This window comes from Oryzias melastigma, linkage group LG13 (genome assembly GCF_002922805.2).
Source record: "Oryzias melastigma strain HK-1 linkage group LG13, ASM292280v2, whole genome shotgun sequence".
NCBI lineage: Eukaryota > Metazoa > Chordata > Actinopteri > Beloniformes > Adrianichthyidae > Oryzias > Oryzias melastigma.
In genome coordinates, this window is record NC_050524.1 from 24,900,265 (window position 1) to 24,913,591 (window position 13,327).

Sequence of the window (13,327 nt, forward strand, 5' to 3'; positions counted from 1 at the left end):
ATTGATTACTTTAATGTCTTATGTAAAGCCCTTTCATTTTTTTCCTTACATGATATGTGCTACAAATAAACTTGTATTGAAGTGTTTATGCAAACAAAGTCAATCAGCTGAGAGAAGTGGCTTTATCTTCATAAAGTGCAAAATGCTGATGTGTAAAGCCGCTTTGCTCCACGTCAAAATCCACATATTCACATCGATCACGTCAAACAGTCAGAAACTCACGGTGTGTCGAAGAGCGTGTCTACTTTTAATGTCTTTGGCGACATCTCTGGAGGTATGGGGTTCATTTGTGAGGACGAGGGGGCATTATTTCAGGGAAAAACAAATAGCAATGAGCTAAAGAGAATAACTTAAAGACCCACTCAAGCCTTCACAATAATTTGCTTTGTTTGTTAAACTTGTAAAAGTTGCAAAATAAAAGTCAGGAATAAAGTCCACAGATTCATGAGAGGACACAGAAATATTTCACAAAACGGCTCAATGATTTACAAGACAAAAGGGACATAGGTCCAAAGAAAAGACAAAGCATGTGAAAAAGCACGTGTTAGAGAAAAAAATAATAAAATCCCAGCTTTGACTGCTGCCGTAATAATCAACAGTAAGTTGATGAAATCTGTGTGCAGGATGAAACAACATGCATTGCTACTTTGTGTTCTGCTTATCTAAAACTCTTGCTCGTGATGCATAGTTTCATTAACACTCAAATGTAAAGTATCTGGAGGCTAAGTTGAGTGTACACATCAAAACCAGCACAAACAGCAAATCTGGTTTCAGTGAGGGGTTTGCTTTGCAGGCTGCAGCTGCTGCAACAACAATTTCACCAAAAAAGTTGTCAAGTGTTTTGAACACATTTTAGCCAACTTTTCTCAGAGCTTACAAAAGTAGAACATGTCATTGAACAAAAAATACACAATTACTGCCTGATTGATGGCTTTACATGTTGACTCTTTTTATTATGAAGCTTTCAGGGAAGCCCCGCCCCCGACACAGATACCCGTCTATGTGGCAGCTTTACTGGACGTCACTGTGCCCTGGATATACTGTCACACAAATGCACACAACAGCCTCACCTGTCTAAAGGTGAATTATCACAAAAGGTCCAAAAACATTTTACAGATGCCAGACAAACTTCTCTTCATCCTGACAGCCTTCCCCGTTGAGTTTTTGTTTTTTAAAAGCAAAGGAGGTTTATTAATTCCTGTCCGATGATTTGTGAAGGTCTGTACCATTGTTCACTGTCAGGCATTCCATCCAACAGGCTGACAGACTTTGTTCTCCCATTTCCATAACAGCAGCAAAAGCAGCCGCGGCTGCAAAATGCAGCAGGAAAAGCATCATCACTGAGATATGCTTAGTTGAGTGAACTACGAGGGGGTTCAGCCGTCACATTTCTCTTGCAAGAGATGTGTCCACGTCCTCTTTCTTCTTCCAGAAGCCATCGAAAGAAAAGTAGTACAACAGAGGGTCCATGCAGCAGTTCACACTAGCGAGGCAGCTCAGATAAGGTCTCGATGACTCAAAGAAAACCACCAAAGACACCGGCAAAAAGAAGATGATGAACATCATGAGGTTCATGGCAAAAATCAACATGACGTTCACCTTGTTGCTGACCCTGGCAGATTCCTTCAGGTGGTTCTGGAGAGTATAAGACACCAGAACTGTGGAAATGATGTTGACTGCCAGCATGGAGAATGTTAGCACGAGCTGAAAATAATCTGCTGCTGAGGTGTTCAGTGTCCATTCGCCATTTGAATTGTTTCTTGTTGAGGCGGTCGTATTGGAAAAATCAAAACAGGTCCCTGAGTGTTTCCTTATATTCCGTGTGAAGGTCAAACCCTCCGGGATATTCACCACCAGCACAATCAGCCAAACCAGCGCCGCACCTTTTGAGGCGTTGGCCGAAGTCCGTATGTGCCGAGACCTGAGAGGATACACGACAGCCAGTAAGCGGTCCACGCTGATGAAGGTCATGAAGATGGAGCTGGAGCGGATGTTGTTGCGAAAGAGCATTGTGAAAAAGATGCACACATAGTTGTTGATGATCCCCGTATCTGTTGCATAAAAGTAAACTCTTAGAGGTAAAGTGATGATGAGCAGCAAGTCGGAGATCACCAGGTTGACCATGAAAACAGCACTGGGCGACGTCAGGCCGTGGCGACGGAGCATAATCCACAGTGAAACCACATTGAGAGGCAAACCCAAAGCGGTCACTAGTCCAAAGATGACAGCGAAAACTATCTTATTCATGTCTTCTAGTCTCAAAGTCCTCCGCTTCTTGTCAGACAAGCATGAGTGGAAGAGCTTGGCTGGTGAGTAAGATGTGCAAATGGAAAGGTGACAGTAACTGGAGACAAAAACCACAATGAACCCGCCTCCGTGCATAACACAATCAAGGTTTTTTTTTTCTTCTTCTTTTTTTTTTTGCTTTTGCAGGGAGGTGGCAGAACTCTGAACAGGAAGTACCTCTGACAGGACTGAGAAAAGTTACAGCACAGCAGTGCTCTCACAAAGGTTAGGAGAGGGACTTACAAGCCAAGAAACTGTCAAAATGTATCCAGAATTTTTTTCTAGGGTTTGGACGAAAAAAAAAAGTTATTTTTCTGTTTGTATGTCAAACACAAGTTTTAAAAAAAGAGTTTCAGGCTCTATTCAATCCAACAGCTTTATTTAGAAGCAACAATTTGCTCTGTAGAAGTTGCAGACATTCATCACGCAATGTCACAAACATATAAAATAGTTTGATGGTCAAATGGAAGTAAAAACAAATAAATGTACAAGTGTGTTCCACAAGTACTTCTCAGACGATGAATAATTAATGAGCTGCTGATAGCAGATCTGTCCTCCAATCGGCTGTGATGCAGTCCCTGGAGAGAATGACGGGAAACGATCCTCTGGCGCGAGTCTCTTATCTCCTCTTAACTCGTCCGCCATCTTTTCAGGAAGTAACATGCTGCTGAAATGCTTCAAAGTCCACTGCCTGAGAGGGCAGCCTTTTGCAGCAAAACCTCTGAGTCCTTGAAGAGTTTTAGGTTTATTGTTTCTTCAGACTAATTACTTCTTTGCATAGATGTTCTGCAGAAATCATCTTCTGTTGGGATCCATCATCTTACATCAACACCATTATCAGAAAAGTTGCTCATTTTTCACTTTTATCAAAAAGCTTGTGGGTAGAATATCCAGACAGCAGGAGGAGGAGTTCAGTTGACATAGAATGTCCTGCAGTTCTTTACTGTTTATGGGTTGAAACTGAGCCATTGGGTTTATACTGGTTTCTAGTGGATAGGGTTCATATCTTGAACTTTACAATTGTTTGTCTAATGTTTTTGCCCTAAAAGATTTGGCAAAGTCATTACTGGTTTTGGTGGACCTGTTGACCGCAGTGAATAAGGCCCGAGCATTATGGGAGTTTTTGGTAATGATGTAAGACAAATAAGACTTCCTTGCAATGCTCAGCTGTGAATTATAAAGGTGAAGTTTCTTGTTGAAGATGACGTAATCAACCTGCAGTTTAGTCCTTCTTCTCTGCCTTCACATTTATGTCAATCTCTTTTTCTATTCTTTATGAGTATCAGCATGAAACTAATGGTAGACTCCAATGAATGTAATGACACTATTTATTAGTCATTTTACAACCACACAAAGGAGGCAATGTCAATCCAGGAAGTGACTAATGAACAACATTCCCACAATGCACTGCAGGTCCTGAACTGGGCAGGGTTAATGCCATCATGGCTAATGTGTGAGGGTTTTGTTTTTTTTACATTGGGGGGTTTTGACATGATCGGGGGATGGCAGGTCTGATTCCTGCTCCATGTGTCACCAGTGTTCGGCAGCAGAGCCAGTGTGTGAATGGGTCTGTGACTAAAGTGCTTTGGGCTATCGAGGAAAGTAGAAAAGTACTATACAATTTACGCCATTTACCATTGTAACAATGAGCCAGAGGCGTTTGGATCCATAAGCAGCTGAGTTTATTATAAGGCACAAGGAAATGGTCAATGAGCCAATAATCCAAGGCTAAGGGTCAGGCAAGACCAACTAGACAAGGCTGAGGCAGAAACATAGTCAAAGAGGCTGAGGTCAAAACACTTGACAGACAGGAATACGTAGAATGCCCAGCCTGTTGGCAACAGCACAACAAGACTTCGCACCGAGTGGAGCTGGGTCCCAGACTAAACACAGTTGTAGTGATTGTTAAATGAGCAGCAGCTGGTGGAGAGGCTGGACACAGTGAGAGGTGGTCGATGAGAGATAAAGTGTGAGGAGCAGAGACCAGGGGAAGGTTAATATTCAGGGGATTGCTCCCTCTGGTGGTCGGAGGGAGAGGCAGAGATCTGACGCCTGACAGCCATTTACATGTTACTAAATCGTTGGGAGTTAGCGTAGTGCAGTAACGTTTCAGTCTGTTTTTTATGTCTTACTAATAAGGTTGGGAGTTACAGGTATTGTAAATATGCCGGCATGGCTAATATTTCTAGCCACATGCTAATTTGGCTAACATGTAGCATGTTACAAACAAGTTCTAGAGTTACTGTGAACACAGTAAATAAAGTCTGGAAAGATTTCTGATTCTTTTATCTCACTTAATGTGCTTTATAAGTTCAGTGTGCCTCATAAATTACACAGTTTTAGAAGTTGACCCTTCATAGACGGTGCATCATATACTGCTGAAAATATGGTAATTGTTTGGGTTTTTTTCTCTTGTACCTTTTTAACTCAGTAGTTTCTCTTGATAGGCACGCCCACTGGTTCACAGGCTTGGTTTCTATTTTTTTTTTTTTTTGAGTGTGAGCGGTACAGTCAAAAGCAAACTTAAATTGAGATCTTAACTGTCAGTACCTAAATGAATGATGTTTACACAATACTTTCTCAGTTCAAAGTCAAACACTCTTCCTGTTTGAAAACCAGAGACAGGAATCTGTCAGAGGAACTTCAACTTCTGTTTGCTCACAAATTTGTCTTCTAAAAAAAGGCATAAATCATTTTAATACATCATTCTAACACAACTTTAAAATAACTAAATCATTTTACAGACATCACTTTATTTAAACATCCTTATGAATAAATAGACAAAAACAAATGTTTAAAAACACATATTGTTTTATTACCTAATGTGTGTCACACAAATCTCAACTGTCTTAAGCAAAATGTCACATTCAAATTGCAACTAAACAGAGAACTTTCACCCGGTGAAGTGGCCAGAATATCACATCTGCCTGTACGAGCTGAAAAGAGGAAGGAAATGAGGGGCCTGCTCCTGCAGCTGAAAATGTGTCATCAAAACTGCAGCCCACAGGCTGCTGCTGCCTGCACAGGTGGAGGCCGCCCCTCGTCTTCTAACCAGCAAGGAGAAAAGAGATCGCTGGAAATTGAGACGTTTTTATGCTTCGGTTTAACATTTTTCATTCCTCTCGAAAATCCAATCTTTCGGGAAGAGTTTCAACTAGGGCTGGGCAATATTGAATTTTTTATATCTCGATATGGTTTTTTCATATTAGGCGAAAAAACGATATATATCACAAAATAAACCAAATAACTACATTTGTCAAATTTGAAACTCAAAATCGAAATGTGTGATCATCAGCAGGTTGCTTAGATTTAAACATTTATTTCCTATCATACTTTCATCATATTAGTTTCACTGAAAATCTTGCAAAGTTTTTTTTAAATAACTAAGAAAAGGTATACATCCACACACACTCACATATATAAATACATACATATATATATAGAGAGAGAGAGAGAGAGAGAGAGAGAGAGAGATGCATTTATATATAACTATTTTCTAAATTTCTTTTAAAAATGTTTAGTTGCATAGAAGTAATGTCAACATAATATAACACAAAACATTCTGAAAACAAAGATTTAGACTATATATCATATCTGGAGTGCTCTAAAGAGAGAAAGAGGCGCGGGATTTATCACATCTGACACAGGTTGCAGTTTTTGTGTAACGGCCGCTCCTAATACACAGTGGATTCAATTCTGTCATTATACTAAAAAAATGTTTTGTTCGTTTTTTAATGAATGTCCAACAAATTAATTTCGTTCTATTTATCTAGCACATCTTTAAAGTCCGGTCAGTACTGGCAATTTCAGATCCTTCAAAATAAAAGTCCACACCGATAGACTCATTGCTCTATCGAGAAAAAGTTCTGTCGCGATACACATTGTTTGATTGCCCAGCCCTAGTCTCAACCTCATACAGTGTTTTTTACATACAAGGCTACAGACACACCAGGAATGTACTAAATGCAGGATCTCAAATGTGCATTTAGCCCATGTGAGATCCTGCATTTAGCACATGGTGTTCACACTGGACGAGCAGGCAGAGGCTTCTTCTTCTTTTTTCTACTATGTACTAGGGGCGTGCCAAAATATCAATATTGCAATATATTGCTATATTTAGTCCTGCTATTGATTCTTGAGGGGCTGCACGGTGGCGCAAGTGGTTAGCGCTCTCGCCTCACAGCGAGAAGGCCCCGGTTCGAATCCCGGCTGGGACCTTTCTGTGTGGAGTTTGCATGTTCTCCCCGTGCATGCGTGGGTTCTCACCGGGGACTCCGGCTTCCTCCCACCGTCCAAAAACATGCTTCATAGGTTAATTGGTGACTCTAAATTGCCCCTAGGTGTGAATGTGAGAGTGAATGGGTGTGTGATTGAGGCCCTGCGACGGACTGGCGACCTGTCCAGGGTGTACCCCGCCTTCGCCCTTCAGTAGCCGGGATAGGCTCCGGCACCCCGCGACCCCGAAAGGGAAGAAGCGGTCAAGAAGATGGATGGATGGATGGATATTGATTCTTGATGCTTTTCACAAAGTATTAACCTTTTATTTTCATTTGAAGAGGGTGTAAAACGTTATATTCGCCATCCTTCGGTGAGATATTTGGAGGTAGATAGGAGTCTGCGTTTCAAAACTGGCTGTCAAGAGCATCAATGTGTCTGGCAGCTGCTTGAATCATTTAATTTTTGTTCTGTTGTTTACAACAATTTTGCAGTAAATAGAGGCACTGCTGTTCATGTTTACTATTGTTAATACAGAATTTTACGGATAATTCCAATTCAATTGGTGTCAATGTTTGTCAAAGACAGTATTACTGATTTCAGCAATGCTGCACTAAAGGGTCTATTATTAAAGTGTCACAAAATTAAACACAAGTTGTTAATTATGTTTGTGTTCAAGCTAAAAAAGTAAATAATAATTTCTAAAAAATGTGTTCTTCTATATAATGTTAGTTATTAGAGAATATTTTTACCAATTATCACAGTATCGCGATATCATCAATATTGTCAGCCATGTATCACGCATCGTATCGTATCGGGGGGTACCCAGTGATTCCCAGCCCTACTGTATACTAGTGCGTATCTGCTTCCTACAGTTGGAAAAGAATTGTGGTGAAATGTCACAGTGGTGCAAATCTGGTGAATCTTGCTCCAGGATTCTTCTTTCACAGCTCTATTCCGATATGTGAAAGACCTCCAGCTGGGCCGGAATGATTAATTTCTCATCCATGAACAATTTTCAAACGGTTGGCATTTCTGTGAATGAAAAGGGACGCCATCCATACGTCACTACCAAATCAGAGTCCCTGATTGGTCAAAATTTGACCTAATGGGCTTTTAGTTGCAGCGTGTTTTTAAGGCGAGCCTGAAAAGGGTCTTAAAAATGTGTGAAGCTACGCATGAACGTGAGAAGTTTAAACGATTAAGCCCAAAACCAATTTTATGCAACTTTACGTAGACTATTTCATAGTAAGTGCCTGGTCTAACGCGGGCTGCCGAGGGTGAGGTGAATGTAGCTCTAGAGTTTTGTCATTTTAACAATCAAGGTAAAGGAAAACAGTAAAAACCCCCACAACGTTCTGACACAAAAATCAAGAGGTTAAATGTACAGATTACAACCACAAAATAAATTCCCCAGCTAAAGAGGTGAGCATGCAATTACAACCACAGGATGACACAACCCGCACTTTACATATAATGTAAAACCTACAAGATCAAGTGGATAATGCAGACACACTTATGAACTCATTGGGGTTGAGGCTAATACTGTTGCTTGCCTTTAAAGCCACATATAAAGTATAGCACACAAATCCACAAAAATAAAAAAAACCCACAAAGTGTTTATGCTCTCGTTTAAGTCGAAACAAAGGTCTACGAACACAGGCTCTGTCCTACTTTTACATTCATTAGCTCCAGAACATGTACCCGATCTGCAGCTTTACTTTCACGCAGAGGAAATTGCTGACACACGCAGCGTTTACTCCGGCGACAAAGAAGATTGACACATGCACCCTTAAGACAGTGTGCACATGTGGTGCATTGCAAAACTGATGTTGTAAAATGGAAAAAAAAAAAGAAACGTAGGTGTGAAGATAAAAAAAGTTGTCCTCACCGCTGTGAGGGTGTTGCAAAGCCGATGGGACAGAACTGCATAGCGCTCAAAGAACACGTTATCGAGTTATCTTTAAATGACTTCCAGAAGTGTGATCGGTCAGACCACGGTGTGTGTTTATCTTTCACGAACAGACAACTTACTAAAGTTAAAAACATATTCATTTTGTGCAACTGTATGTATAAAAGTGAATCAAATAAAAGCTCAACTAAAACTACCCAGTAGGTAAGTAAACATATAAGCAAATAAAGGAGAACAGTGTCATAAAGTAAGAGCAGTAATATGCTCTTTTAAACGGTACTTTTTCTTTCTTTTTTTTACTTTAAGAATAAAATTGACCTTTTCTGGATCTGAGCCTGTTCCCATTGTCATTAGACAGCATAGCTTCAATTGTTTCTCCATGTATCACTGCACAAAATATCAAAGTTGTAGACCATACAGTGAGCCTGTATAGAAAAATGTTCATACACTTTTTTTCAGCCCAGTCTCAGTAAAATGCGTACAAATGCCACGATTTGGGAAATACCGTGTATAATATACGCCAAAACCGGTTTTTGCGTGCATATAATACGCGGGGTCCTAAACGTGTTAAAGTCTGTTTTCCAGGTTTGACACGTCCCCTGGTGGAGGCGTGAGCATCACAGACACTCCCACAAACGAACAATTTGCTTTTCTAACCCTAACCATAACCGTAATCCTAACCTTAACCAGGAACGACGTCATTTAGAAAAGAGCCGGAGGATTTCTGACCACGTGATCAAAACGAAACCTAAAAAAGTCGTGTATATTGTACGCCGGCGCAACCTATTCTCTACCATTGCGTATCATATGCACGCAAAAAGCGTGTTTGGCGTATATTATACACGGTATTTCAGAGTGCAAAGTCCTGGAATATGTACGCATTTTACTGAGAGTGTGTTGCTTTTTTTCTACAGGCGACAGGTTGCAGTGAACACTCAACCAACATGTAGGAGTAAAGTAAGAGTGAAGTAGGTGAGACGGAGGTACAGTATTTGGATTTTTCTAACCTCCACGAATCCTGCAGACTGTGCTGTTCAAGTGATAAGAGTACAATCCTTGCAGCCTAACTGTTAGAACTGAGGAAATTAGTCAGTCACAGTGTAGTCTGTGTGGGCATCCTACTGGCACTTACCCATCACCTGCACAGTCTTTGCGTGCAGCATTGCTGCTTGATCAGTAAGAAGCTTACTAGTGACTATAGCATGGGTCCCTATGGCTTGTGGGCCAAATTTGGCCCGCCAAAGGTTATCTTTTGGCCCGCCAAGTTGTGGATGCAGAAGCTGTGGAGTGTTTAGTTCAAACCCTTCACCCCCTTCCCATTGATTCTCTATGTGAGTGTTCCTAATTCCAGGTCCTCGAGAGCCGCCAACCTGCCTGTTTTCCAGCTCTTTGTGTACTGCTTGCTGCTAATTACCTGGACCAGGTGTGTTCATTCAATCAGAATGTGGAGACAACTGACTGAACTAATCAGCAGCTAGCAGGGCTTGAAGATCTGGAAAACAGGCAGGGTGGCGGCTCTCAAGGACCTGGAATGAGGAACACTGCTCTATGGTGTTCCAAAACTCTACAACTGTAATTTACTTTTGTGCCACCCCCGGGTGGCGCTGTTAGAATTTTCTTTGCCTGCGGTTTGGGGTGAAACGACCCCCAATAGAGTCAGCCAGTCATAAAACATTAATCATAACGTGCATAACCAAAAGAAAAAAAATAGAAAATGTGTAATCATGGTAAGGTTGGAATTTAGCAAATATCTCATCTTTGAAGCTGATTTACTTTCGTCGGTCAGTAATGATCTGATCTGTTCTCATGTCTGCACTGGTTGGTTGTGGAGTCGGTTCTATTTGAAATTCTTTTCTTGCAGATTGTACATTCTCTCTTCCTATTATCAATAACAGTGAAATGATTACAGGTTTGTGTTCTTTTTCCAGAGTCCCTCTTTTTTTAAGTTTTTGTGTTGATGTTGTCTGTCATTGTTGCACCTGGCCCGCTCTGTCTCTCCCTCATGTGCACAAACGACAACGAGCCTCCTTCAGTTTTTGTGAGGTCGCACGTAAACGTGGAAATAACATCAGCCTTGTTTTAAAACATCAAACATTAAAATAAATAAGTAATGAAAGACATAGTCGATGACCCAAGCTAACACGGCACTTGCTAGCTCCCTATTAAAATGTGATTCCTATCCTGTGAGGATTCCTCCCGATCGGATTATTTTACTGTCAAGGTTTTTGAAGTTGATTACAAAACATTGCGTCTCCTTTTGTGGTTCTTTACGTACTTATTCGGACCTTCTCCGTTCATCACTCGGGAAGACTCGATGCATGCTAATGCTGCATGTCTGTCACGCCGTATGTCACGTGATTTCCAATCCAGCAATATATATCAATTGTACGCAACATCTGTAATCCACGAGATGGGATCTGGTTTTCGATCACGTGATCAGATTTGGACATCCCTTTTCAACCTTTCATCACAAGGCACAAGGGTTTGCTCCTGTGTTAAAACAACATTCACCATGATTTGGTTAATCTTTCATGATAGCAGAATAAGCTTTTCGTTATTTCTTAATTAAAATTAGCTTCTGGGAAAATAGAAAGGTGGAACCGCACCTAGCTGGCTGCTTCTTCACGTGTTACTAAATGAGTGAAATGTCATGAGAATCTGCTGAACGTTCTAAAAACTGATGAGGACAGCAAACGTGTTGTTCAAAGTTTCCAGATGAAGAACATTGGCATCACAGAGTGAAAAGTAACAGTAAACAAAGCGCTACTCTTTAAATTTTGTTTTAATCTTCCAATAGATTTCAAATGCAGATGGGCCATATATTCTAAATACTAAAAGTAACGGCCACTGTGGTGCTTGCCAACAGAACTAAGATGTGACATACTGAAAGAAATGATAGTGTCGTGTGTTTATTTGTGAAAAACCTTTATTCTAAATGTGACTTTTCTGTGAATGACTCCCACCAGGAGATAAGAGCACAAAGAAGACACCACTTTGAGGTTTTTAAGTCCCCAAACCGCTCTTTTTGACCCTATCACCTGATCTCTAATTTACCACTTTTCTCCACTCAAGATCTCACAGCCATTATGTTGTGAAAGACTGAGATCAGAGCGGCAGATGTAATGATAGCTATTATGTGATGTTTTCTAGCACACACACTCTTACAGGGAGGGTGAGGATGCTCAAGAGATGACGGCGTTGTGAGATCTTCAATGCAGGAGCTCAATTGAAGAGTCCTTTAGACTGTGCCACATCTAGCGGCGCTGTTTTTCTGGTTTGCTAGAACCCTTTCCATGTGACGTCACACAAAACGGAAAGTTATGTATTATGTCTTTGGTTTAGAACAGCAAAGCTGACTGCTCAACGCTGTTTAAATCAATAACAGGTAACTTGACCAACTGTGAGGTAAATGTATACAATATTTATTTATAAATGACCTCCCTGGTTGTTTTCCCTCTTAGATCAAATGTCAGTATTCCTCCTACAGAATGCTCCACAGCTGCTTCCCCAAAATCCTCTCGATGATATTAAACCAGTCGTGGATTATTTCTCAGTCATAGTTAGATGAAGGTTACAGGAACTTCATTGAATGCTGCTGGTTTTATTATGAAGGTCATTCAGATTTTCTTCTTCTAATTGATGCTAATGCTACCGGACACTTAACAAACTGTTGGCTATAATGGACAACACCAGCCACCCTCTGCACTCTGTCATCAGGGAACAGAGAAGCCTGAGCAGCAACAGGCTGCTCCTCCCTAAGAGCAGGACCAACAGACTCAGACACTCCTTTGTCCCCCGAGCCATCAAGCTGTACAACTCTGCATTCAGCAGGAGGGGGAGAGGGAAGGTCAAGAGGGGAGGGGCGTAGCTGCCTGATACATCACACGAGCAATAACTGGAATACATGAGTAATATTCTTACCAGTGCAATATGTCCAATCTTTCAGGGTATCGTGCAGTTGATTTTCTGCATTATTTATTATTTTTTCTATTGCATATTTAGCTATATTCAGTCTATGCAGACTTGAAACCGGCCAATCAGGAGCCGGTTTAAACGGACCAATCAAGAGCCGGCTTTAAACCGGCCAATCAGGAGCCGGCTTTAAACGGACCAATCAGGAGCCGGCTTTAAACGGACCAATCAGGAGCCGGCTTTAAACCGACCAATCAGGAGCCGGCTTTAAACCGGCCAATCAGGTGCCGGCTTTAAACCGGCCAATCAGGAGCCGGCTTTAAACCGACCAATCAGGAGCCGGCTTTAGACCGGCCAATCAGGAGCCGGCTTTAAACCGGCCAATCAGGAGCCGGCTTTAAGCCAGCCAATCAGGAGCCGGCTTTAAACCGGCCAATCAGGAGCCAGCTTTAAACTGGCCAATCAGGAGCCGGCTTTAAACGGACCAATCAGGACTAAACTTTAAACCGGCCAATCAGGAGCCAGTTTCAAACTGACCAATCAGGAGCCAGCTTTAAACCGGCCAATCAGGAGCCAGCTTTAAACCGACCAATCAGGGCAAAGCTTTAAACCAGTCATTCTTAACCATGGGCCCACAGCCCAATCTTGGTCTTCGAGCGCCCTCTAGTGGCCCCTGAAAAAAATTCTGTCCTGAACCTGTGGGCTGGGAGGGCTGCGGGATCTGAATGCAGTTTCCTCCCACTTCGTGGAAGTTATATTTCTTTTGAATCTGTCAGTTGATTAAAATTTTTAATCGCGATTAATCGCATTGTCCTGAGTTAACTCCTGATTAATCGCAAATTAATATGTGGCCTTTTTTTAAGGAAAAAATGTGGAATTTAACAGTTTAACAATTTAATAATTTAACAGTTCTACATTATGAAAACAAGAATGGTAAAATTAATAGTTTTCATCAGAAATACTTTATTTTGTAACATTGTATTGAGATAAACTTTCTTAACA

General features: G+C 41.2%; 1 protein-coding gene across 1 annotated transcript; it reads right to left on the reverse strand.

Annotated features, from left to right (window-relative positions):
• Positions 1-441: 441 nt before the first annotated feature.
• lpar5b (lysophosphatidic acid receptor 5b) lies at positions 442-3,211 on the reverse strand. Its single transcript, XM_024258116.2, has one exon. The coding sequence runs from the start codon at positions 2,380-2,382 to the stop codon at positions 1,384-1,386; it is 999 nt and encodes a 332-aa protein (XP_024113884.1). The 5' UTR covers positions 2,383-3,211; the 3' UTR covers positions 442-1,383.
• Positions 3,212-13,327: the final 10,116 nt, after the last annotated feature.